General features: G+C 50.0%; 1 protein-coding gene across 2 annotated transcripts; it reads left to right on the top strand.

The window, feature by feature from the left end:
* The first annotated feature begins 89 nt into the window (after positions 1–89).
* Positions 90–26,279, top strand: RIPOR1 (RHO family interacting cell polarization regulator 1). Of its 2 annotated transcripts, none has more exons than XM_044663222.1 (22): positions 90–166; positions 13,814–13,940; positions 14,105–14,257; positions 14,682–14,760; positions 17,620–17,643; positions 17,797–17,850; positions 18,278–18,430; positions 18,545–18,608; positions 18,716–18,759; positions 18,960–19,085; positions 19,215–19,363; positions 19,453–19,582; positions 20,155–21,258; positions 21,344–21,462; positions 22,482–22,638; positions 22,918–23,053; positions 23,298–23,459; positions 24,129–24,287; positions 24,900–25,096; positions 25,200–25,283; positions 25,524–25,614; positions 25,761–26,279. In XM_044663222.1, exons 2-22 carry the CDS (start codon positions 13,837–13,839, stop codon positions 25,856–25,858), a joined length of 3,387 nt encoding a protein of 1,128 aa, XP_044519157.1. In that variant the 5' UTR covers positions 90–166; positions 13,814–13,836; the 3' UTR covers positions 25,859–26,279. The 2 variants fall into 2 exon arrangements, with proteins under 2 accessions (XP_044519157.1, XP_044519156.1); XM_044663221.1 differs by lacking the exon at positions 90–166 and adding an exon at positions 11,672–11,770.
* The last annotated feature ends 700 nt before the right edge of the window (positions 26,280–26,979 follow it).

Raw genomic sequence — 26,979 nt, 5'->3', positions numbered from 1 at the left:
GATGGGGGAAGGGGGAGCAGGGGGGGGAGGTTAGAGGGGGAGGAGGGAGGGGCCGGCGCCGGCTTCAGCGGCGGCGACGGCGGCAGAGGAGGAGGCCCGGACCGGGCAGGCAGATCGGAGCGTCTGGGCCGGCCGGGCCCAGCGCAGCCCAGCGAGGCAGAACCATGTGAGTGGGGGTACCTCGGATCCTGGCCGAACCGGGGTCTGGGGCGGAGGTTTGTGGAGCGTTGCGGAGCTTCTAGCCAGGCCTGGGGAGGGGGAGGGGGGATCCGATCCGACAGGTCCCGCCCCCGCCTCCTCCCCGGGCGCCGCAGGGGTTAATGTGGGTCCAGGCAGTGGTATCTGTCCCCAAATCTACCGCTCTCCGTTTGTCTGTTCCCCCCACGTCCGCCTGTCCGACTCGGGCCCTGCCACAGAGATCTCCACCGCTAGGGCCTGCGATCCGCGCCATCAGCAGCCTTTAGTCCCAGTGCCCGAGAAATCTGTGCAGGGGAGCCTGGGACTTGGGACTGCAGCCTGGTCCTGGCCTCCCCCACCCCACCTTAGGCTGGCTTCGTGGGTTCTGAGCACCCCAGAATCCCTCCCTTGGGTGTTCCTGGGCACCTAGTCAGAAGGCTAACGGGACTGCTCTGGCACCCCATGAAAGCCAGAGCCTCCAGGCAGGTCCATCTCCCCTACCCCAACCATAAGCACAACTCCCTGCCCTGCCAGGCCGGCAGCGCAGCCGGAGTGGGGGTGGGGGACCTATTTCCAAGCGCCCCAGATCTTAGGTCAACCGGTTGTTTCCTGAGCCCGTCCTCCTCCCCTTGTCTTAGGGTGAGGAGGGGGATCTGAGCCCTACAAAGGCCCCGCTGGATGAGAAGAAGCCTAGACAAGGGTCTGGAGCTGGTGGCCCCCACTCTGCCTCCACAGCCGCCCCCACCCGCTGCCGCTTGTCGTAGCAGCTGCTTCTGGGCGTGCGGGAGGCAGAGACCTGGAGATTGGGGGGAGGGAGGGAGAAAAAGGGGAGTGGGGGAGGCAGAGACTGGAGAGGGACTAAGGGAGGCAGAGAAAGACATGGATTTGGGACGACTAAGCTACAGGAAGCCTTTGGGAAGGGAAGAGATAGGAGGGACTAAGGAAGCAAAGAGCAGAAAAGGGCTGGAGGAAACCAAGAAGAAAGGGTGATGGAGAAAGAGATAGGGGAGATAGGTGGTAGAAGCAAGATAGGAGACTAGGGAAGGCAATGATGGGGAAACTGAGGAAGCTACCCACTTTTATGTCTCCCCACAGTATTGCAGTTAGTGTTCCCTCTAAGGGGAACTGTGAAGCTGTGAAGCTGTGAAAGAGTAGGGAGTTTGGGGTCTTAGGAACTTTTCCTGCTTATCTAACTCTGACATCACTCTCCACCCAGGTTAAACCAGTAATCCAAGCTAGAGGTCTTTAGCAAGGACTGAAGCTTTGGGGAAGAGTTGGACATTGTTCCCCATCCTTTTTTTGCTCACCATCCTGACCCCCAGCCATACGGTCTGCAGCAGCAGTAGGATTTTATATGGTTGTTCTGATAGCAGGAGGGAAAACTTCCCCCTTAGTCCTTCCCATGGGTGTCCGTGTGAACTTATATTTTAGTGACTGTGTCAGTCTGCAAGTCCCAGTCATTCAGCGACTTGTATGTATGTAGTTGTTTCACAGTCTATACAGAGAACAAAACAGATGTTTAAGTTTATGTGGGGGGGAGTGGGGGAAGGGGCTGACCAAGGAGAGCCTGAAGTTGGACCTCACCAGTCATCAGTCATCCCCTCTGGAAGTTGCCCTTCCTAAGAAAATAGCTCCCACTGAACCCCCTTGGTTTTTGTTTATTTGTTTTGAACTTTAGAAAGTAGGGGGACTTCTTCCCTTGAACCTTGAGGATGAAAGAAGGATCAGTCTAGACTAGATCAGATCCAAGCCAGAACTGGAGATTAAATTTAGCAGAAGTTCTCCCTCTGTTTGCTGGGGAACAGCCGCCACTCTGCTCCTATGGGAGTCTATCTATCTGCTCTGTTTAGGACAGAAAGAAATAAGGAGTTTGGTTATGCCTCAGGTTAAGAGATCTGGGGTACAGGGCTCAACGGAACTAGGGCAGTGGCTGATGGGGAACCAAGCCCCCAAAACTCTTTGAGCACATTAAGGTAGTTATACACTGTTTGGGCCTAATCCCTAAGGCTCCAGCACCCAAGCCCTGCCCTGGGAGAGATGGCTCTCTCTGCCCAGATGGAAAAACTGACGGAAGACAGGAGGGGTCCCAGGCTGAGTCACTGCTTTTCAGGCACCCTCCTCTTGCTGCCTGGTGGGAAAGGGGGGCGCCTCATATAATTCCTTCAAGCCTGGCCCCTAAGGAAGGTCCCTCCCACACTCCCTCCCTGCCGCCTAATGGGGTGAGCCACAGGGTCCCTCTGCCTCCAGTGTGCCTACAGCTTTGGGAATGTGACCAGCTGACCCTTGAGAGGGGAGGGGCCTGACCGGGATATACAACTGGCCTGGTGCATAGGACGATGGCTAAGAAGTGTAGCAGGTCCAAAAAAATTGAGGCCCTTATGGTGAAGGCAAAGCCACCTTCACCCTGCCCGCCTGCCTCCTCTCTCTCTGCCCTCCTTCCCATGCCAGGGCAACAAAGCACCCCAAACAGCTCTGGTTCAGTTTGTTAAGGCTGAAGGTGCTGCAGTCTGGGTGTGAAATTAGCAGTCTCTTTCCCCGACCTCTCTCAGGTCAGGGCTGACCGCCCAGAGAGACAGCACCTCCTTAGACAGGGAGGAGAAGGAAGGGAGGAGACTCCTAGCTTCAGGCCTGGCAGCCCCTCTGCCACTCAGAGTGCCCGGCATGGGGGAAGGAAGGGGGGGGGTGCTGGGGAGGAGCTGGAGGCGCCAGCTCGGGCTGTGCGTCAGCTCCAGGGTTTGGGGCTGTTGTCAAGGGGGATAAGAGGGAGGGGTGGGGGGGGCGGGGCTCCGGGACAAAGGGGCTGCCAAGGCTCTGGAAAGAGGAGCGGAGTTTAAACCTCTGAGGATGGGGCTGGGGGCACCATGGGGGCTTTGTGGCACTGGTCTAGGACCAGGTTAGGGAGTCCTGGCTACCAGGGAAATGATCAATGTCGTGCCGCCTGGAACACCTCACCCACCCCGCGTCCTCCTGGCCAGTGTTTACATCCTCTCCCCCGCCCCTCCCAGGGAGGGGCCGCCGCCAGGCCCGCCCTGAGGCTGGGGGCTCTCGCGACTGGGGATCCGGGTAGCTAGCGGGTGTGGGCGGGCTGCCGTGCCAGCTGGCGGCTCGGTCCTAGCGTAGGGGACGGGCGGCAGGTGGCAGGACTTCTGGCTCAGCGCGTGCGGTGGCCGCAGCCCGGGCCCGGTGCCAGGCTAGGGAAAGCATGGGAGGGAGGCCCTCGGACGTGGGTTCCTGATTCTGTCACCTCCCCAGTGCCGGGGCAAAAGGTAGTGGGGACGTAGGTCCGAGGGAGACTCCGGAAGAAAGAGGCTAGGAATGCACTTGGAAGAGGGTACAGGAGTTTGGGTTCCTTCTTCCTGCCTGTGCCCTCCGCGAGACACCCATGCCCAAACTACTCTTAACAAAAGCAAACATTTTTAAAAACTGCCAAGGTTTCCTCACAGAGAAAGGCAATGGGCTAAATGCCTGACCTAGCTGTGGATCGTGGAGGTTCCAGTTCTGCCTTTGTCACACTGGCTGAGTGACCCTAGGCAAGTCATTTAATTTCTTACAGCCCCAGGCGACTCTATAAAACTCTAAATTGCATCATAATGGCCTGCGGATCTGCTTTAGAACTGGAAATTTCCCCAAAGGGAGCTCCCTACTGCATCAATGGAATCTTGAGTCAAGTTTAAAAAATCAAACCTTGTGACATGTGTTCTGCCTATCCCTATAGGCAGGTAGCTGCAATTTATAGATGCAGATTATAGATGAGAAAAACAAAAACAAAAAAAAACGGGCAAAACCCTCAGGATGGGAAAAGACTGAGAGCACAGGACTGGGCTGGGACCAAGTGGGCTTGAATGTAAACTCAGTGCTCTCTCCAGTAAACCAGTGGGCAGCCCACCCTTGGCCCCAGCCCCCTCTGCCAGGTGTAAAAATATAGTTCACAAGTCTATAGGATTTCATAATAATCACCACAATAATAATAATAATAGCTAGCATGTATATAGTACTTCAAGGTCAAATCAACAAGCACATGCCAGGCACCATGCTAAGTGCTGCTGATACAAAGAAATGGGAAAAAAATCCACTTCTGGCTCTCAAGGAGCTCATGTTCTTACGGGAGAGACAACATGCCAACCATGTACAAACACTCCTTTTCTCCCCCCCCCCTTTTTTTTTTCCAAACAAGTTTCATGCGGGCTCGTTTTATAGGGAAGACACTAAGACTTAAGGAGTTCTGACACAGATTCCTTGCAGAAAGTAGGATTTTAGTGGGGATTTCAGGGAAGCCAGTAGGTTGAGATGAGGAGGGAAAGGAACCCAGACATGGGAGAAAATGTCCAGGGTTGAGAGATAAGGTGGAGGGACAGTGTCACTGGATGGAAGAGTATTTGGAGAGAAGCAAAGTATAAGAAGTCTGAAAATGTAGGAAGGGACCAGGTGATGGCTGGCCTTCAAAGCCAAACAGATCATTTTATATGTGATTCTGGAGGTGATAAGGAATCCCTGGAGTTGATTAGACAGGTTGGGGTAACATGATCAGACTAGAAAGATCAATTTGACAGCTTGAATAGAGATGGGACTAGCCTGGAGAGAGACTGAAGCAGGGAGACCAGAGAGAAGGCTATTGCAATCGTCTGGGTATGAGATGAGGAAGGCCTGAACGAGTGGTGACAGTGGCAGAGGAGACAAGAGGATGTATAAGAGAATTTATGAAAGTAGAAATGACAGGACTTAATGAATTATTGGATATTGGGAATCAGTGAGAGTGAAGAGCTGAGTATGACACTTAGGTTGTGAGCCTAAGTATCCTCAAAGGTAATAGCGAAGTGGGGTGGCTGGGTGGCTTAGTGGACAGAGAGCTAGGTCTAGAGATGGGAGGTCCTGGGTTCACATGTGACTTAAAGCATTTCCTAACTGTGTGGCCCTGGGCAAGTCACTTAACCCCAGTTGTGTAGCCCTTACTGTTCTTCTGCTTTGGAACCAATACTTAGTATTAATTCTAAGAGGGAACGGAAGGTGTTTTGTGTTGTTGTGTTTTTTTGTTGTTTTGTTTTTTTTTTTTTTTTAAGTAATTAGCGAGTCTGTTTTTGGCAGCCAGGGAGACAGAGAGAAAGAAAGAGAGATAGAGAGACTGCTCCAGCAGATTCTGGATAAGTGAAGTCTCCCTTCACTACTTTATAATGCTTCTTGTCAAGGCTTAGTACCTATTCTAAGACAAAAAGGTAAAGGGTTCTGTGTGTTTTTTTTAAGTAATAGGGAAATTAGGGAGAGAGAAGTGTTTAGGGGGAAAGATAATTAGTTTAGTTCTGGACATTTTCCAACTTAAGATATGGATAAGATATGAAAACATTATATATAAACAGATTTTGCTGTTGTTCATCCATGTCAGTCATGTCAGTCTCTTTCAAATCCCATTTGGAGTTTTCTTGGCAAAGATACTGCAGTGGTTTGCCGTTTCCTTCTTCAGCTCATTTGACAAATGAGGAAACTGAGACAAACAGGATTATGTAATTTGCCCAGAATTGAATTCTGGTCTTTCTGTCTCCAGGATTGGTGTTTTCTCCATTGTACCATTTAACTGCCCACATAGATATACACACATGCATATATGTGTGAATATGTGTATATGTATATATATATATGTACACATATATATTAATTTGTGAATATTATTGTCTCCATCATGCAGATGAGGAAACTAAGGCACACAGAGGTTAAGTGACTTGTCCAGAGTCACCGAGCTAGAGGTGTGTGAATCTGGTCTTCCTGACTCTAAGACCAATGCTCTATCCACTGAACCACCTAGCCACCAACAGGTTTACACGCACTTTAATTATAAAACGCCTTTAATGTAAACAATCAATAAAATTTTAAGGGCTTGATATATCCAAGGCATTATTCAAGGTTCTTAGACTATAAAAACAAAAATAAAGCAGTTCCTTCCCTCCAGGAGCTCAAATTCCATCAGTCAACATTCATTAATGGCCTGCTAAGTGTCAGGCACTGTGCTATATCATTTACCTTTTGCCTTTTCTTTGTATCTTCAGTGCGTGTCTGGCACATAGAAAGATTAAAAGGGAAATAGTGCTACCACTTTGCCTGGATTATTATTCAGAACCAATCGGTCCATAAAAATTCAGTAAGTCCCTACTATGTGCTAAGCTCTTGGGATACAAAAAGAGGAAAAGACAGCCCCTGCCTTCAAGGATCTTAATCTAAGGAAGGAGACAATATACCAGGGGTCGGCGACCTTTTTGGCCGTGAGAGCCATAAACGCCACATTTTTTTAAAATGAAATTTCGTGAGAGCCGTACAGTGCTCACAGTGCGGCTCCTGTAACCTGGCCTGAAAAAAAAAATGGACTTTATGGCTCCTGCAGAAAGAACCATATCTGGCCCTCAAAAGAGCCCGATATGGCTCGAGAGCCATATGTTGCTCACCCTGCAATACGCAAACAAATATATACAAATTAAGCTATATACGGGTTAAATAAGAAATATTATTTATTATTATTTTATTATACATTCTTATATATGCTGCATTATATTCTTATTTCTAATAAGAAATTAACGGAGGAAAAGCACTAGAATTAAGGCCTGGGAAAGGCTTCCTTTAGAAGGTGAAAAAACTCTCGCCTTCTGTCTTAGAATCAATACTAAGTGTCTATTCCAAGACAGAAGACTGATAAGGGTTAGACAACTGGGGTTAAGTGACTTACCCAGGGAGAGACATCTAGGAAGTGTCTGAGGCCAGTTTTGAACCTAGGACCTCCTGTTTCCCAGCCTGGCTCTCTAAATGGAATTTTAGTTTAGACTTTCTTACAGACCTCCAGCTCATCCAGGAAAGAATGATAGACCTGGAAGTCAGGAAACCTGGATCAAAGTCCTGGATTTGCCACTAACTAGCTGTGTCATTTGTCTGAGTCTCAGTTTTCTCCTTTATAAAATGGAGACAATATTGCCTTTGCTGCCTTTCCCAAAGAGGAAAGGATTATCCTGAAGATCAAATGAAATAGTAGGTATGAAGAACTATATTTTGTGCTATAGAATAATGAGCTGCTTCTGGTATTTTACTATTTTTCCATTCTAAGGGGCCCCATGGTATAGGGCAGTGGTGGCATATCTGATTCTTTGTAACCCTATTTGCAGATTTTCTTGACAAAGATATTGAGTGGTTTGCTATTTCCTTCTCCAGCTCATTTGACAGATGAGGAAACTGAGGCCAACAGGGTTAAGTGACTTGCCTAAGGTCACACAGCTAGTAAGTGTATGAGGCTGGATTTGAACTCAGTAAGTTGACTCTTCCTCATTCCAAACCCAATGCTCTGTCCATTGTACCACATAATTAGTTTCTTAAAATCAAATAGAACCAAGACTGCTCAGATGTACAAGGACCCTGCAGCCCTACATTGCCTTAGTTCTAAAATGTAGTTATCTCTATTTTATCTTATTTTTATTGATATTATGAACTACTTCCCAGTTACATTTAAATCTGGTTCCTGTGACACTGAGAAGTGGAAGCAGGTCGGGAGCCTGTCTCTGAACCTGCAGGACCTTGGTTCAAGTCCTACTCTGAGGCATACTGGCTGTAAGACTCTGAGTTAATCCTTCAACCTCTCTGTGCCCCCAGGCAACCTTCTGAGATGCTATGGTGAAGACTCTGTAGGCTTCAGAGAAGAGTATCTTATCTACCTTGGCAGAAGGGAAGGGAAGTAGCATTTATTCAGCACCTACTGTGTGTCAGGCACTGTGCTAAGACCTTTACAATAATTATCTTTTATTTGATCCTCACAACAACCCTAAAAGGCAAATGCTACTATTATTAGCTCCATTTTACAGTTGAAGATATTAAAATTTGAGGAAATCTGAAGACAAGTTGATTGACTTGCCCAGGGTCACACAGCTAGGATGTGTTCAAGGCCAAATTTGAACTCAGGTCTTCCTGATTCTAGGTCCAAAGGTCTAATCACTGTGCTGCCAGTTTCCTCATCTTAGAATGCCCATTACCAATGAAATGATCTCTAACCTGTTTCACTTCTATCTGTTCTCCTGTTCCTCTGACTTGGCCCCTCACCACCCCTGTCAAACGTCATCCTAGGGCACTTCCTTAGCTTTGGGTCTGAAAAAAGAGCTTGGGTAGAAATTGTGTCTGGAGCTGAAGATCTTAGCCATGGAATGGGGGTTGGGGATCAGTTAATGACAATAAGAGACCTGGGTTCTAGTTCTGGTTTTGCCACTAACTAGTTATAAGAAATTGAACAAATCATTCCTTATCTCTGATACTCAAGCTGTCTCCTCTGTAAAAATGAACTAAGATGTTTAAATCAGAGTACATTAGAGGTCCCTTAGTCTAGTCCCTCCCCCATTTTATAGATGGGTAAAATGAGGCCCAAGGCAGATAGGCGGTGCAGTGGATATTGAATAGGGTAGTCAGGAAGAACTGAATTCAAATTTGGCCTCAGATACTTGTTAGCTGTGTGATTCTAGGCAAGTCATTTAACCCTGATTACCTCAGTTCCTTATCTATAAAATGAGCTGGAGGAGGAAATGGCAAAGGACTCCAGTATCTCTGCCTAGAAAACCCCAGAAGAGGGTCACAGAAGAGGCTGAAACGAATGAACTACAGCAACCAGCTGAGGCTCAGAGAGAGGCTAAGAGACTTGCTTTTATCTGGTTTTGTTGTTAATCTGTTTTACACTGATAGTAAGTAACCGAGTGAAGTATTCCAAAGGAGGATTCCTTCCACTAACCCAGGCTATCTCAAGATGATCTCTGAAGTCCCTGCCAAATCTGAGAGTCTTTGACATCTATGGCACAATGGATGGGCCTGGAATTAGGAAGCAGTGACTTCAAATCCAGCCTCAGACATTTCCTAGCTATGTGAGCCTGGGCAAATCACTTCACCTCAGTTTGCCTCAGTTTCCTTAACTGTAAAATGGGGATAATAGTACCTACTTTGAAGGGATAATGTGAGGTTGAGCTTAATTAACACAGTGTCTGGCAAGTAGTTGGGGTTATATAAACGCTTATTCCTTTCCCCTTCTCTAGAGATCATGTCCCAGTTCCCAGATTTATTAGCTTTGTGATCGTTGTTGTTGCTGAGTTGCTTCAGGCTTATCTAACTCTTCATCTCTTTTGGGATATTCTTGGCAAATATACTGGGAGTGGTTAGGGGTGCATCTGGCTGGCTCAATGGATTGAGAACCAGGCCTACAGGCAGAAGGTCCTGGGTTCAAATGTGACCTCAGACACTTTGTAACTGTGTGACCCTGGACAAGTCACTTAATCCCCATTGCCTAGCCCTTGCTGCTCTTCTGCTTTGGAACCAATATAAGGTATCAATTCTAAAATGGAAGGTAAGGGCTTAAAAAATAAAAAGATACTAGAGTGGTTTGCCATTTCCTTCTCCAGCTCATTTTACAGATGAAGAAATTGTGTCTGAGGCCATATACCATATACCATCTACCAGTACACCTAGCAGCCCAGGCCAGCTCACTCCAAAGGGGCCATGGACATTGGCCACTCTTTCCAGAATTTAGGGTTTATTTGAGCAAATAGTCCAGGCCTTTCTGCCCACTCCCCATCCATTTCTGGGGTTCTGGTCTTAGATTTTAATCCCCGCTGCCTCAGTTTCCTCTTCTGGGGAGGAAATATAACCTTTAGGAAATGTTGCCCCCAGGCTTTTTAAGATTGCTCCAGAAAGTATCTCTTCTAGTAACTAAGAGGAAGCTAGCTCAGGATTGTTGTTGTTGTTGGGGCTGGAGGTAGCACTGGGCCTAGAATCAGGAAGATCTGAGTTCAAATCAAGCCTCAGATACTTAACTAGCTGTGTGACCTAAGCAAGTCACTAAACCCCATTTGCCTCAGTTCCTTATCTATAAAATGAGCTGGAGCAGGAAATGGCAAACTAGTCCAATGTCTTTACCAGGAACCCCCCCAAAAAATGGGGACACAAGGGATCAGACAGGACTGAAAGAACTGAACAACAAACTCCCTAGTTGAGGGAGGGGCTCAAAAATGTCCCAAGAGTATTAAAGTCCTAAAGGTCACAAATATCAATTAGCCTCAAAGCCCCAGACTCCAGAATTACCAAGGCAAAGTCCCTCCACCATCCAAGACTCCTCTTCATCCTAGAAAGCTAGGGCTCTCATTTTACAGATTTAAAAAAGCCCTAGCTAGGGAAGGAAGTGACTGGCTCACAGTCACACAGCTGGTCAGTGTCAAAGCAAGGAATCTTGACTTCCTGGGCAGTGTTCTTTCCCTACCACTGTGGCAGTTCATTTTAACCTGACTTCCCTTGAATAACAAAGAAGGGAGGGGAAGGGGGAAGAGGCCTGAACTCCCACTAGAGATGTCCCTGGTGGGAGGGAAGCAGACAGAAAGGGTGTTTGGACTCAAAGGATCATATAGCCTCCCTTCTCCAGAAGGAGAAACAGACTGAGAAGGGTCCAAACCCCATCGAAAAGACTTGGATTCAGATCCTACCATCCTATCTCTGAAGCTTGCTACCTACATTTGCTGTTGTTCAATTGTGTCCATTTTCTTGGCAAAGGTACTGGAGTGGTTTGCCATTTCCTTCTCTAGCTCATTTGACATATGAGGAAACTGAAGCAAACAAGGTTAAATGACTTAACCAAAGACACACAGCTAGTGTCTCAGGCCAGATTTGAACTCAGGAAAGTGAATTCTCCAGTACTCCAGTAGTACTGTATCCAGTGAGCCATCTAGTTATATAACTTTGGTCAGTTCATTTAATCTTTCCTGACCTCCATTTCCTCACCAGTTGAATGAAGAAGCTGAGCTAGATTTTCTCAGAACCCTCTTCCAGCTCTACTGAACCAATTTGCCAGCCTGAGTGGTCTCCACCCAGTGGGGGGTGGAGAATTAGGAGGAAGGTAGCCATTCATTGTTCATTCACTGGTGTAAAGAAAACCCTGTGAGGAGACTCCCTGGCCCAGTCAGATCATTCTGGGGGTCAGCAGTTGGTCAGCCAGTGTGTGATCCCAGGTAGGACTAGCACCCAAGCTCTGCTTGCCCCGATGTTCTGACCTCTATCCACGATGGCAAACTGCCCCTGGGTGCTTAGAAAGGCACAGTAAAATGTTTCCCTCTTAGAGTCCCCGGTTTGTTGTGCACTAGCTGGCTGCCACCGATCTTGCATACCCCTCATCCTGATCCCCAGGAAAGCTCGTGGGGGCCGAGATGAGTGTGTCCACCCTCTCTTTTCCTACATCAGCCGGGTCCCCCGGGCTAATGACCCCGTGAAGGGGAGAGGGGTCCAGCCCTCCCCACCCCCATATGTACTGGAGACAGGTCGTGGGAGCCCACCCCTGGCCCGCCCAGTCCCCCTCCGCCTGCAGGAGGGACTCTGAGTCAGGCACTAAACAGCAGGAACTGGGCGGGGGACCCGGCCAGGGCCGAGGGGAGGAGCTGGAGTCTGAGCCTGAGCCCCAGCTGCTGCGGGAGCCGGAGCAGAGCCCAACCAGGCCGGACTGGGGCCCTGGGGGCTGATTAGGCCCGAGCAGGTCCGCTCCACCGGGCCGGGCCCAGCCGAGGTGCCGGTGCAGCGGAGTCGCCCCCACCCACCATGAACGCGAGAAAGAGAGGTAACCCCCTCTCCCCCTACCCCCACAGACACACTGCCTCCTGGGGAGACTTGGCAGGGATGTAGGGTGATCAACTGAGGCTGGAAGACCTGAGTGGGCAGAAGGGGGTGTGTGGCCTAGGCAGTGGTCTAGTCGGGACTCGGTTTCCCTTTCTGAAACTCTGGAAAACCGGCAGGGGCGGGGCTTTTCCCGTCATAGCCCGCGGAGCCCAAAGAGACCCCTCCTTCCGATGTCCGCTCTCCCCCACCAATCTGGGAATCCCCTGCTGTGCTCTGGCCTTTAAAGCCCGCCACTCCTCAGGATCTGGGGGATCGGGATCGGGCAGAGTGTCCGGGGGAGCGTCCTTGCCCCCTTGAGCAGCCACATTTATGTTTATCGATCCTCCTGGCAGCTCCCGGGCCTTTCCAGGCTCTCCCCAGAACCCAAGCACCCGGACTCCCAGTTGGAGGTGGGAGAGAGGGTATGAGGGCAGTCCCAGAATGAGGAATCGTGTAGGTTCCTGTGTGTCAGCCGGCCGGGGATCAGGGAGAGGTCAGATTGGTTTCGGGGAAGCAGGTTCAACGTCTCTGCCCTGGGTCTGGCTACCTCCCACCTCCCACCTCCCGCCCTGCCCTCCTGGCCCGTCCCGGGCCGGACTCGTGGCTGTCATCATTCTTGTTATGATTACTAGTAATAATTAATAGCTCACATTTCTATAGCCCTTTAAGGTTGGAGGGACTCCGACCCTCCGAGCGCCTGCTCCCTTCCCCCTGCTCTAGTGGGGAGGGGCCGAGTAGCTCCGCCTGTCTGCCAGCCCCCTGGGGCCTTAAGTGCAAAGTGCCCCACCAGGTCCCTGCGCCCACCTTCCCTGACCCTTCTCCTCCCCGCTCCTCCCGAGCCCTGCGATCTGAGGGAAGGGGAGAGAGAGAATTTGGGAGGGGAGAGTTGGAAATAGAGGGCTGGAGAGGCCAGAAGGGGCAGCCCCGCCCCCTGTATCTCTGGGGTAAACACGCCGCTTCCTTCCATTCTTCAGAATCTGTTCCTTCCCTTTCCTGCTCCCTCCCTGGACCAGGCTTGGTGGGTGTGTGCCTGTGTGTGTGTGTTGGGGGCAGTCGCGGGGGAGGGGGGGAAGGAATCTCTCAGAGATAAGGGAGAGGGGACCAGCTCCGGCCTGAGTCAGTCCCTGGCCCGCCAGCTGGGATTCTGCCACGCACTTTTGCCAAAGTTTTTCTCCTATTTCCCCTCCCCCTTGACCCCCTGAGGCTTCACCTATCCCAGCCATCCTTCCTAATCCCTTCCGCTCCTAGGTTTGGCACCGTTGGGGGGGGGGAGGGGGCTGGACTGCCTGCCCCTGGCTGACAAGGTGGAATGTGGAAGCACTGAAGGGATGGGATTGTTTTTTGGGAAGTTGGAAGGGGTTCAGGAAGTGGAGCCCAGAAGCTGCCAAGCGGAGTCCCCACTCCACCTGCCTTGCAGGCCCTGTGATTACCTGTATTCTGAGCTGCTCTCATTACCTCCTCCTGTTTTGTCTAGGAACATCCCTGCTGAGAGATGGAGTCTCAGTGTGGCTCTCTCTTCTCCCCTTTCCCACCCTAGTTAGCCCCTGGTACAGTGAACAAGAAAGGAGCCCTAGGATTTGGATTTAGGGGTCCAGCTGAGGACCTCTCCCTCCTATCCTCATCTTCCCTGATCGGATTACATCTGTAATCCTATGTGAAGGGGGAGGGAGTAGAAAACTGTTGTCTCAGAGACAGAAAGCCCGAATAGAAGGCGGGGTAGGATCCCCCTTTCACCCTAGCCTTTAAAACTCGGCCAACTGAAACAAGCTGTGACAGTCAGGAGTTGGGAATCTGGACCCCTGGGTTCAGTTATAACCCTCTGTTCCATTTCTGTTGTGTCTCTGCCCTGCCCCCAGCCTCACAGATGAGTTGGAGGAAACCCTGGGACTCCCACTTCTGGGGGGTGGGGTTCCCATGCTGAACTCCAGGCTTGGCCCTTTGCTTCCTAATTGTCGGGGAATTTATCCACCTACTCCTCCTCTTACGACCTTCCTTGTCCCATCAGGGAGCCCCTCTCGGACTCATTCGATGATGTCACTGTCTGTTCGGCCCCAACGTCGAATCCTCAGCGCCAGGATCAATAGGAGCCAGTCCTTCGCAGGTGTCCTCAGTGGCCAGGACCGGGGGGGCAGGTACTGAGGGGAAAGCTGAGGGTGGGGAAGTTCTAGAGTGGACAACTGATATGAATTTGATTTGTGAAGAAGGGATGTGATATGAAGGAGACATCATACCAGTGAATTTATGGGTCAGGACTATTACTGTCCTCATTGTGAATTGCTACCTCCTCTCTCTCTAGGAGCCTAGCAGCCTTCAGCCCCCCTGTGGTCCCCCGAAAAACACCTGCCATTGTCCGAGTCTCCAGGATGTTCTCCATGGCACACCCACCCCCAAAGGTGCCTCAGCCAGAGCGGCTGGACCAGGTTTATGAAGCCCTGAAGAGGGGTCTAACGTAAGGATACTCTTCCTTCCTTCCTTCCTAGGCCAGTCCCCAGATGACCTATGGGACTCTTTCACATCATACTTCTGGAGGACTTCCCCATAAGAACCCCACCTCCCCCATCCACAAAAATTTTAAATCCAACTTGCTACTTTGGAAGGCATCCCTAGTCCATAAACTGCTTCTCCCATATGTATATTCTTTTACCAGGAATACTATTTAACTCCTTCCCTTTCCAAGCATGGCCTGAAAACTTGACCCTAACAACAATTCCCCAATTGCTGTCCCCCCCAACCCCAGGTCCCACCCCCACACACACCCAAGATTACAAATACAGAACAGACTGTGTTTTGGTTTCCTCCTTGAGAATTGTGTGATTCTACCTGGGAAGAACTGGTGGGATCCCTATTCTAAACATTTTCACACTCCTCCCCAGGGCCTACTTGGAAGTACATCAGTTAGAACAGGAGAAACTCCAAGTTCAGATCAGAGAATCCAAGAGAAACTCTAGGCTGGTGAGTGATTTGGGACCCTTCCTTCCCTCTAAACTGCAAGCATGAGTGGGGAAGAGACCTGTGCCCTTGGGAAGATAAGGGAAGGAAAAAGCCATCTCTCTATAGTAGAATGGGGAGGGGGAGCTGATTCCTGACTGCTCCTTCATCAGTGAGGAGTAAGAAGGAGTCTCTCCCTGCCATTGTCCAAGATTGCTCAGAAGAGTCCATTCCTGTGGTCGATAGTGCACCTAGGACGGTTCTCTAGCTTTCCTGATTACAAAAGTTTGAACTGTCGGTCACAGCCTTCTAAATGATCTCTTTGCATCCATTCTCTTTCCACATTTCTGCCAAAACACTCTTTTCCAAACATTGGACAGAGCCTGAACTTCCAGGAGCTTCCAATTGCCATATAAATACAGAGCTCTCAGGCTAACCTTAAGGCCCTCCCCAGTAGAGCTCCAAACAAGTTTTATTTCACATTTCTTTAATTCAAACTTGCTGCATTCCAGCCAAGTGGGACTACTAGCTCTCCCCCAAATTCAGCATTCCATGTCCATGCATTCACACATCCAAGCCTTCTCCCATACCTGGAAGGCACAGCCTCCTCCTCTCCCTTGTATTTCTTCAGAGCCTAACTCAGGCATGTTACCAGCTTCTCTGTGAATGAACCTTTCTCCATTTATTAGCATTCTCTCCTCCAAATAACTGTTGACATTTATCTCGATACATATTATGTTGTTTTTCAGTTGTTACAATCCCATCTGACTCTTTTTTTAGCAAAGATACTGAATCAGTTTGCCATTTCTTTCTAAGAGTCCTTTGACAGATGAGGAACTAAGGCAAACAGGATTAAGTGAGTTGCCCAGAGTTATACAACTAGTAAAGGTCTGAGGCTGAATTTGAACTCATTTCTTGACTCCAGGCCAGGTGCTCACAACACTTTTTTTTCTACAGAATAATTTTATTTTTTTTTCATTTTGAACATTTTCCCATTGTTACATGTTTCATGTTCTTTCCCTCTCCCCCAACCCCCCTTCCCCCTGTAGCCGACACACAATTCCACTGGGTTTTACGTGTATCATTGAGTGAGACTTCATTCCATATTATTGATATTTAGACTAGAGTTATCGTTTAGTGTCTACATCCCCAATAATATTCCCATCTGGCTATGTGATCAAGCAGTTGTTTTTCTTCTGTGTTTCTCCTCCCACAGTTCTTCCTCTGAATGTGGCTAGTTTTCTTTCTCATAAGTCCCTCAGCCTTGCTCTGGATCCTTGCATTGCTGTTAGTAGAGAAGTCTGTTATGTTCGATTGTAGTTGGTGAATATTGTATCCTCCTAATTTGGTGGATGCTTCTTGAAGACAGAGAATGTTTAATTTCTGGCTTCAAACTGCCAACATCCTAGCTTTGACTCCTGAACATAGTAGGTGCTTAGTCAGTATTGATGAAATTTAATTGAATTCTTCCAAGACCTATTCCCTTATATAATCTGTTTGGGTCATCCCCCCCACCCTCCACTCTTCTCCACTGAAGTCCTAGTTCTATCTTATTCTACTTTGCTATAGATTAAAGGGAAGGATTTTAGTTAAGGAAAACTTAAAGGTATAAAGTACCCAGAGATGTAAGAGAGTTTGGACTAAGCATCAGAAAACCCAGTTTCTGGTCTTCTCTTTGCTACTATGTGCGGATTTTTGGAAGATTCCTCTTTCTGGTCCTGTTTGCTCTTCTGAAAGATGAAGGATTCAGACTAATGCTTTCTGAGGCCCCTTGCAGTTTCTGATGTGGTTTGAATCCAAGCAATCAATTTTATTATTGTCCCAAAGACCACATCATACCGCCCAGTTGTGCTTTTAATAGAGTTCCTCTTTCTAAACTGGGGAGTGTCTCTCCCATCTGAGTGTCTTTTTTTCTGTCCTGGTCTGTCCCTGCCTCTCTTCTTGGCCCTCTCTCAGTCCCATCCCTTCCTGGGGTGCCTCTTAAGAGACTCAGTAAGTGGCCAAGTGTTCCTAAAGCATGCCATTCCCTGCTTCCCCCAGCCCACTCCTATGCACATTGATCACAAGTCTTGAAGAGCTATGAAAGAGTCCTCTCTGGTGTTAATGACACACAGAACAGGATGCTAATTTAAGTTTAAGACAATACACAAAGAGCCATTTCAGGACATCCCCCATCCTCAAAGCTGCCCTTCTCAGACTTGAATATGGCTTAGAAAATAAAGAATAACAGCATAAGAAGGAGCTACACCAGGAGAGTGCTGATAAATGTTTAGATACTGGCTAGAGTGGGCCGGAATATAAGCTGACACACTTTTAGATTTAATCTGCATTATCAATACTCTCTCCCCCAATTTGTCAAGTCTAGACAGTCAATAAAACAATAAACCATACGCTGATTTGTAGCATGCCCATTTCTGAGAAGTAAATGTCATGCTGAACATCTAATAGTATGTAGCTGTGAGTTGAAGCTGGTTCCTTTACATCCCTTCCCTCTTCTCACAGTCATTTCCAGGAGGGTCTGCTAAGAGCCCAAGGTTTATTTCCTGTCTGCTTAAGATACCAGGTCTGGCCTCAGACACTTCCTAGCTATGTGATCCTGGACAAGCCACTTAACCCCCATTGCCTAGCCCTTGCTCCTCTTCTGCCTTGGAACTGATACTTAATAAGGGTTTGAAAAGCAAAGTCCAATAGGTTTCTATGCCCTTCTGCCATTCCTTTTCACCATTTCTCTCCTTACCTTATTCATCCACAAGATGACCAAGATGACAAGATTCACCCAACAACAGTGCAGAGAATGCCCTGCATTGTCAATGTTAACACACTCCTGCTATCCAGGACCCCATGTCTTTTGCTCCTCATCCTGTCTTATTTTTCCCCATACAGGGCTTTCTCTACGAGTTGGACAAGGTGAGTGGATCTGAGACAGAAGTTGGGGGCTGACAAAGGTATGAGAAGTCACAATGTTGGGGAGAGGAATCAGGAGGAGGCACCCCCATCTACCCCCCACTTCCCCAGCCCCAACTAGCAGTTCTCTTTGCCTAACCTTGTTTATTTCCTCAGCAAGTGAAATCCATCGAGCGTTTCCTTCGGCGCCTGGAATTCCATGCCAGCAAGGTAAAAGCAGTAATGGAAAGATGTAGAACTATGATGGAGACGGGTAGGGGAAAACAAGGGATAGATTAAGATGTCAAGTTAAGATACTAGGGCTGGCCTCTGACACTTCCTAGCTACATGATCCTGGACAAGTCACTTAATCCCCATTGCCTAGCCCTTAGCCCTTTTCTGCCTTAAGAGTAGATACTTAGTATTAATTTTAAGACAGAAGGTAAGGGCTAAAAAAAAAAAAAAAAATCTATCTGGACTGGTGCTTCTCTCCTGGGGCTGAAAAGGACCACTGGCTATTGGAAGAGGAAGTTCTTGGAAGTTCCTAGATTATTGGACCCATGAGGGTGAGGTCACTCCTGTCCCCTAGAGTTGCCTGCTCAGACGTTTCTCCCTTATCTCCACTCTACTCTGATCCCTTCCTGATCTTCCCCTCCAGATTGATGAGTTATATGATGGATATTGCATCCAGCGACGGTTACGGGATGGAGCACACAACATGGTCCGGGCTTATACTTCAGGGACTCCGGGGAGTCGAGAGGCCAGAGACAGCCTGGCTGAGGCTACTCGTGGCCACCGAGAATACACTGAGGTGAGTAGATTGGTCGGCTTTTGGAGATCAGAGGAAGGGAGTGGGGTTTTGCAAGAGTTTTGAAGAGGTTTAGAGGGTCTGCTTCTTGATGGCTCTCTCTTCTCCCATCCCCAGAGCATGTGTTTGCTGGAAAGTGAAATTGAAGGACAACTGGGTGAATTCCACCTCAAAATGAAAGGTGTGTAAATGATGGGGAAGGGGACATCCAGGCTTAGGAAAAAAATATAAGGAAGGGTCCAGGGAGCCCCCAAAGAATGCTCACAAGCTCTCTTATTCTCTTTTTAGGGCTGGCTGGTTTTGCCCGACTGTGTGTTGGGGACCAATATGAGGTACTGTGGGAACATCGAATGGGGTGAGGAAGGGAAGTCTTGGGATTCAAGTTGTTTTTCCCTGTGGATCATCTCTCTCTCTGTCGGGGAGTGTCTTAGAGGTCACCTTCTCATCTCTGGTGGTTGCCATCACTTCTATGTGGGGTAATGGGTAATGTAAAGTTGTAAAATGGGTAGAGGATAAAGTCCTTCCTCCTCAGATCTATATGAAATATGGGCGTCAGCGCTGGAAGTTACGTGGACGAATCGAAGGCAGTGGGAAGCAAGTGTGGGACAGTGAGGACATGGTCTTCCTGCCACTGCTCACAGAATTCCTCTCCATCAAGGTGACTACAGCTCCCTCCCTTTCACAGCCTTCTCCCCCTTCTGAGCCACAGTCTTGACAAGACACAAGTTCTTGTCTCTGGCTCTCCCTACTTATGCTTGGCTGACTCTCCTCCTGGCCTGCCCCCCAGGTCACAGAATTAAAGAGCTTGGCAAACCATGTAGTTGTGGGCAGTGTTTCCTGTGAGACCAAGGACCTGTTTGCTGCTCTGCCTCAGGTTGTGGCTGTGGATATCAATGACCTAGGCACCATTAAGCTCAGCCTTGAGGTCACTTGGAGGTGAGTGCCTGGGAGGGGGCCATATGAAAAAGGAAGAGGGGAGAAGGATGTGTCTCCTGACCCTAGCAACACCCTGGCTTTCCCTCCAGCCCCTTTGACAAGGATGATCAACCTTCAGCAGCTTCCACAGTCACCAAGACTTCCACTGTCAGCAAACGCTTCTCCACCTATAGTCAGAGTCCTCCAGACACCCCTTCGCTGAGGGAACAGGCCTTCTATGTGAGTGATTCTTTTTTTTCCCCCTAAACCCTTACCTTCCATCTTAGAGTCAATAACTGTTTTGATTGTTGACTCCAAGGCAGAAGAGTAGTAAGGGCTAGGCAATGGGGATTAAGGGACTTGCCCAGGGTCACAAAGCTAGGAAGTGTCTGAGGTCATATTTGAACCCAGGACCTCCCGTCTCTGGGCCCGACTCTCAATCCATTGAGCCACCCAGCTGCCCCCTATGTGAGTGATTCTTAACCTCCCCTCCTTGAGGGATTAGACCTTCCATGTGGAGGACTCCCAGGCAACTTCCTCAGATCTCCCAAGACTGCCCCATAGTTGCCAATTTGTGCAAGACCATTCTGTGTACAGACCTGTCTTCGGTGGGGGTATCATCTGAGACCACCAGGGTCATACCTTCTTTTCTCCTCTGGCCTGTCCCTAGCCAACAGATTCTGGTTGGAAGGAAGGGTATGAAGTTCCATGGATGAATTGGGGGCTCTCCCAAAGCCCTCACATACTTTTCTTGCCTTGATTACGTCTTATCTTGTCATTTTCTTACTCTTCTCCTTGCTTCTCCCTTTTAGAACATGCTCCGTCGTCAGGAGGAGCTAGAGAATGGAACAGCGTGGTCTCTGTCCTCAGAGTCTTCAGATGACTCCTCCAGCCCCCAGCTCTCGGGAGCTGCCCGACTCACTCCACCCTCTCGGCCCTTCGTGCAACAACCTGAGGCTCCCCCGATCCAGATTGCCTTCTCTCAGCCAGAACTTCCCCATCCCTTGGGGGAGGCCCTGGAGGAGGAGGGGGCCAAAGTCCCCATCATGGCCAATGGACACATCCCCTACAGCCGAACTCTGAGCCATATCAGCGAGGCGAGTGTGGATGCCTCATTGGCAGAGGCTACCAATGAATCTCTGGCCTTGGAGAGCCATGCTCAGGGCCTCACCTCCTCTGCCCATATAGTCAGAGGTCTCACCTCCTCAGTGCACCCAGACTCTAGCCCACCCCCTACCCCAGACGCACATCCAGACCCCTTAAGCCCAAGCACCATCCTATCTTGTTTAGACTCAACCCCTTTGCATGCAGGCCTTACCCCCTCATCTTCTGAACCAGTCACTTTAAACCAGAACTCCCTTCCCTCACATCCAAGATCCTCTGAGTCTGATTTTCCCCACCCAGACCCCATCCCCTCCTATTCAGATCCCATCCCCTCCCAGCCAGATTCCACCCCCTCCCAGCCAGAGCCTGCCCCTTCACCCTCAGACCTTGCCCCTCTGACTCCAGCTACCAGTCCCAAATCCACAAACCATGTTATTCCTTGCCCAGACCTAGCCCTGTTGCACTCAGATCCTGTGCCCCAACACTCAGATTCCTCTTCTCCCCATTCATACTCTAACTCATCACACGCAGATCCCAGCCCTCCCATCACCACACAGTTACCCCTCACAGACCATACCCCCAGTCCCCCTGTAGTGCCCCAGGTTCCAGTCCAGGAGGCAGCTGGTATGCCCGTAATGGAGGCCAAAGCTCCTCCCCAGAAGGGGCAGCCGGAGCAGGGAACTGGGCTGAGGGACACGGGGCTGGAAGAAGCCCTGGCAGCCTTGAGTTCTGCCCTGGATGACTGTCGGGGCCAATTTCCAGAACTGCAAGGACTGGAGCAGGAGGTGACTCGGCTTGAGAGTCTCTTGATGGTAAGAGAGAATGGACGTGGGGAGGAAATGGAGGTGGGAAAGGAAGGAGGAATGATCAATTGCCCTCTTCTCCATGTGTCCACAGCAGAGGCAAGGCATGTCCCGAAGCCGGGCGTCTAGCCTTAGCCTCACCGTGGAGCATGCACTGGAGAGTTTTAGCTTCCTCAATGAGGATGAAGATGAGGATGATGGGCCTGAAGACAGGTGAGGGAAGGACAGTGAGAGAGATTAGGAATGTGGAGGGGAGGGGAGGGAAGTTAGAATTTACTGGGAAAGGGACCTGTATCCTCACCATTTTTTCCAGCTCTCCCCTCCGTCTCCCTTCCTGGGGCTCCTGATATCACCCTCTCTTCAAGTGTCTCCAGTCTTTTTCTTCCTTAGAGTCTTCCAGCCACCCCCTTGTGATACCCTAGTCTGTCTACCTCTAGCTCTGCCTCTCTCCCTCAGCCTCATTTTGGACCTGCCCTCTGGACATGCCCCCCCAACATCTCCTCACTCTCTCATGGCTGGGAACCGGCCTCGTCGCCTTCATCTCTCTCCTTTGGCCCTCACTCCCCCTGCCCAGCATAAGCAGAAACTGTGGTCCCTTGACGAACTCGCTCAGAGCAGCTTTCATTCTGTTCGCCTCATGGACCACGCTTTGCCCCTCCTCCCCTCATGGCTGCTCCGGCCCCAGGCCTCGGCACCTCTGCCCTCCTGCCAGAGCCCCCATCCCTTCCTCTGGAGCCCCCTCCGCTCACTTCATGGACGGCCTTCCCATCTCCAACCCAGAGATCTTTCTTCCCAATACTCAAAATGCCAACACAAGTCTTGTGCCCTCTGACTGTGGTTGCTCCCTGCTCTCCCTGAGACTCATCTCACCCCTCTCAAGCACTCCCATCACTACAATTCACGTTGGCCCTTGATCCAAAGGCCCCCACCTCGACAAAGTCCAGTTATCAGAGCCGTGTGTGTGTGTGTGTGTGTGTGTGTGTGTGTGTGTGTGTGGTGAGTGTGTGTGTGTGTGTGTGTGTGGTGAGTGTGTGTGTGAAGTCATCCTCCATCTGTGCAGCCATTTGTTGTCCTCCTATCCACCCATCCTGTTTGTATAAAGAGGTGGGGTGGAGGGACAATGGGGGGGCTGGGTCAACAGCTCAATAAATGTACACTGGGAAGAGTGATGGTAACACTTTGCCTCTGGAGGTCTGGACAGCAGGCGCTCACTACTCAGCTCTCTCCTGCAGGACGCTGAGCAGCCCAGGGCCTGAGTCTGAGGCTGGGGTCAGCTGCGTGTCTGAGGATGCCCTGGACTCCTCTACACCTGGCCCCCTCAGCACTGGTTGCCCTGCCCTGGACACAGCCCTAGTCTTGCACCTTCAGCACTGTGGCCACCTCTTGCTGGTGAGGCCAGCAACCCTCCCCCCAATATGTTAACCCATTACTGACCCCAAGAGTCTAGCTCCATGGCCCCACTGCATGCTTGTAATCTCCACTGGTATTTTTATAAGATTACATACACTCACCTGCCCTTTGCATGTTGGGAGTTGCAGTCCCTGGGCTCTGTACCATATTTCTAGGTCCCCTATGCTACCCACTCAACCCCAACCCTGAGCAGGGGGCTAGGAGAACCCCTCCTGCTCCCCGTGTCTGAGGTGGCCCTGGCTGGTCTCTGCTCTTCAGAAACTAGGCACCTTTGGACCCTTACGATGCCAGGAAGCATCAGCATTGGAGCGGCTACTTCGGGAGGCCCTGGTACTGGAGGTGGTGTGCCAGCTTTGTGGGGGGCAAGTGGGCAAGGCCACCTCTGCTCAGGAAGGTAAAGGCACCAAGTCCCTTGTACCCTGGAGCAAGCCTGGGAATTCTGCCTCCATCCTCTTTCTCCAGAGTTTTTGCCTTTATTCCTTCCCTTCCTCTCTCCCTCCCTCCCCAGAGACCTATCCCCACTCTCCATGTCTCTTTAATCCCCCAGTCCAACATGCCCCTCACTGACCAGACCACTGCTGACCTTCTCTATTGACCTCCCTCATCCCACTGACTGCTCCCCCCAAACCCCACCCCAGTGCTACAGTTCTCTGTTCCCCGTCCGGGCTTCCTGTCTTTCTGGGACCAATGCACGGAGGGAGGCAATCTCCTGGTCTGTCCTGTGGAACGGATACTCTTCACCTTCTGCAGTCAGTATGGAGCCCGCCTCTCCTTACGCCAGCCTGGCCTGGCTGAGGCTGGTGAGTGCATCTGTCTCCCCCAGCACTGCAAGCCCTCTTGACTTCATTCCCTCTCACAGTCAGCTCATAAATATTTATTTAGCGCATACTGTGTTCAAGGTGAAGAATTAACTGAGAGCCACAAAAAATGTAGGGCATACTCCCTGACCTCCTCAAAGAGTGCAGGTGGAGACATCATAACGTGTCCAGTGAAAAGCCAGACTCACATGGGAGATCAAAAGATTGGCTCTGGAATGAACATAGAGCCTAGCTTTTCCAACTTCCCCATTTTAGAGATCAAACTTGGTCCTTGAGAGCTCTTGTGACTTGCCAAGTTCACCCAGGTAGTGGGTAGCAAGAATGGCATTTAAGCTTGTCTCCTGATTCCAAATCCCAGTGTTCTTCCTGTTCTAATTCAGGTAGTTTATAAGGGAAGAAGAGTAGCAGAGACAGCAAGTGCTATAAGAGTTCAGAGAATGAGTTGAGCACTTAGGGGTAGGTCAGGAAATATTTCATGGAGAGATGAATTTTATGACCTGGATATTTTGATCCTCCCAGAATGGGAAGCAGGCAGGTTACCTACACCTACACCTACACCTGGGTGCTCATGTCCATGGGCTCAAGGCTTTCCATGGCATCCCTCGTGAGTACCCCCTACCCCTGCACACCCCTCATAAACCCTCTCTCCAGTGTGTGTAAAGTTCCTGGAGGATGCTATGGGGCAGAGGCTGCCCAGGAGACCTCGACCAGGACCTGGGGAACAACTCACAATCTTCCAATTCTGGAGCTACATTGAGGCCTTGAACAGTCCTTCCATGGAGGCTTATGTCACAGAGACAGCTGAAGAGGGTGAGTAGTAATGCTTAAGAGAGATAGAGAGGGGGCAGCTGGGTAGTTCAGTGGATTGAGAGCCCGGCCTAGAGATGGGAGGTCCTAGGTTCAAATCTGGCCTTAGACACTTCCCAGCTGTGTGACCCTGGGCAAGTCACTTGACCCCCATTGCCTACCCTTACCACTCTTCTGCCTTGGAGCCAATACACAGTATTGACTCCAAGAGGGAAGGTAAGGGTTTAAGAGAAAGAGAGAGAGAGAGAGAGAGAGAGAGAGAGAGAGAGAGAGAGAGAGAGAGAGAGAGAGAGCATAGGTGAGCACTCCCACACACTCTTTCTCTCCCCCAGTCTGCTCTTAAATGGAGCATCAGTGGGGTGATTGGGGACTCTCCCTATATTGGTGGGTTTCTGTCTTCCCTTCAGTTATGATGGGGCAGGAGTGAAGCACAGTGGAGAATTTGGTCTGTGATGCCCTGTGCCATTGTTCTTAGGCATCACTGCCCATTAGGAATCTCCAGATCCCCTTTTATCAATAGAAGCACCCACCTAAAGCCCTTGACCTTCATCCCAACCTTCCTCCTGGAACAGTGACCTCTCCCTTTCCTCCCTACCCTTCCTCTCTTTCTTTCAGTGTTGCTGGTGAAGAACTTGAATTCAGATGACCAGGCAGTGGTGCTCCGGGCATTGAGACTGGCCCCCGAGGGACGGCTCCACCGGGATGGGCTCCGGGCTCTTAGCTCCCTTCTCATCCATGGCAATAGCAAAGTGATGGCTGCTGTAACTGCCCAGCTTCGAAGTTTAGCCCTGGGCTCAGAATTCCGGAAGAAGGTCAGGGGGCAGACCAAAGGGCCTGGACAAATAGTAAAAGCACTCAGACTTAACAGAGTGGAGAGAATGCCTCATTTTGCCCTTTTTCTCCTTATATCCCCAGGCCCTACTTTGTTTTTTGGAACAACTAGAGGATGAAGATATACAGATACGGGTGGCAGGGTGTGTGGCTCTGGGCTGTCTCAAGGTAATGCCCCTCTGGGCTTCCCATTCTGCCTCTCCAAAGTCCCCACACTATACTGGCCATCCCACTCTTCTATGACTATTTCTCCTTTCTAGGTTTCCACTCCCCTGACCCTTTGTCCTTTTGGGAACCCTTACCCCTGACCTCTTTTGTCCTCAATGCTTCCACAAACCTGGGGCCCATTCCCACTGTTGCTTCAGCTCCTTTTTTTTTCCTTTTCATGCTTTTCTTTTCTCCAACCAGGCCCCAGAGGGCATTGAACCACTGGTGTATCTGTGCCAAACAGACAAGGAGGAAGTAAGGGAGGCTGCCCGGCAGAGCCTTCTGCAGTGTGGTGAGTGTAGTATGGCTCTGGCCTGCTCTTCATAACCCGGCAGAGATGGGGGGAAAGGGAGGTGGTCACACAAGGCAAGTAGGAAGGAGAATGATAACTGGGCAAGAGGATAATGCCTGAACATGACCTATTGTGCCCTTTTCCAGGGGAAGATGGACAGTCAGCTCACCGAAGGTTGGAAGAGTCTCTGGAAGCCATGCCCAGGATCTTTGGGCCAGGAAGCATGGCCAGTACTGCATTCTGAGATCCCTGCCTGCTTCCTGGGTCTCAGGAGCACAGGGGACTCTGGAGTCACTGCCTATTCCCCTGAGCCCCTCCTTTACCACCACCTTTCAGGGCTGGCCCTGCCCTGGGAGCCCCCAACCTGATGGGCCTAACTGACAATGGCAGGGGTGGGCTGGGTGTCAGGACCCAGGCTCCAGGGTTCCCTCCCATCCTACAGATTCCTATAAATATAAATCTCTTTAATATATTCTTCTGCTACCCCAGCAGAGACCGCCACCTGCAGTCAAGTGCCTCCCCAGCCTCCATCAGGCTTCCCCCACCCCCACTGGTGTCTGGGATTCCCTTCTAATCCCTGGTCACCCTGCCTCTCCCCACTGTGTCTGATTTTGTATTTTATTTACAGAGTTTTGCAGAAAATAAAAGGCAAAATCTCTTTCCTATGTGCTTCAGCCTTGCCTCCATCATTCTGCAGCACCGTGTCTCAACCATCCTCTGGTTCTAAATCCATCAAGGAAGAGAGGAGATTCGGAGAACCTATGTTTCTTACTTCAGCCATATATTGTCACATGTAGTATTTTTTACCTAGCATGTATTTCTGCCTCTACATCAGAAGTGTGTTGATACAGAGAGAGGTATACCGATAAGAGCTCAGTAGCATTTACGAAGCATTTCCCTTACAAAAAAAAAACCTGTATCCACATTTTGCAAATAGGAAAATTGAGGCTCAGAGACTAATTTGCCCAAGACGACCCAGCTAGTAATTGGCAGAGATGGAATTTGAACTCAGTTCATGTAGGCCAGCCAAGATCCAACCTATACCTGAATAGAAATCCTTTGATGCCAAATCCAGGGCTGCTTCTACTTTAACTTGGTACCTCCAGTCATATACCATTCTAGCAAGCATAGTCACATAATTGGATAAACAGACATGGAAACCTGAGCTCTTATTCCCCCACCGGCTAGTCCTGGTGTGAGCTGTTGGGACAGGAGGAGGATGGCAGCCTAGCAAGCTAGTGGAAAAGGTGGTCTTCAACTACGGGTCTTTAATTTTGTTTGAACTCGTTGGCAGACCAGGCCTGAGTCTCCACGTCCCTTACTGTAGCCAGTCCTAGGAGCTCAGGACCTTGGACAAGGCTGGAT

Source organism: Gracilinanus agilis, chromosome 2 (assembly GCF_016433145.1).
Source record: "Gracilinanus agilis isolate LMUSP501 chromosome 2, AgileGrace, whole genome shotgun sequence".
Taxonomy (NCBI): Eukaryota; Metazoa; Chordata; class Mammalia; order Didelphimorphia; family Didelphidae; genus Gracilinanus; species Gracilinanus agilis.
The sequence above is the reverse complement of the archived record's forward strand: the minus strand, read 5'-3'. Positions and strand labels throughout refer to the sequence as shown.

What these genes read in the sequence shown, in the direction of transcription:
- RIPOR1 (XM_044663221.1), top strand. An exon ending in CACAGAGACAGCTGAAGAGG is followed by an intron (nt 24,288 to 24,899) that starts GTGAGTAGTAAT and finishes TCTTTCTTTCAG; the next exon opens with TGTTGCTGGTGAAGAACTTG. An exon ending in GCAGAGCCTTCTGCAGTGTG is followed by an intron (nt 25,615 to 25,760) that starts GTGAGTGTAGTA and finishes GCCCTTTTCCAG; the next exon opens with GGGAAGATGGACAGTCAGCT.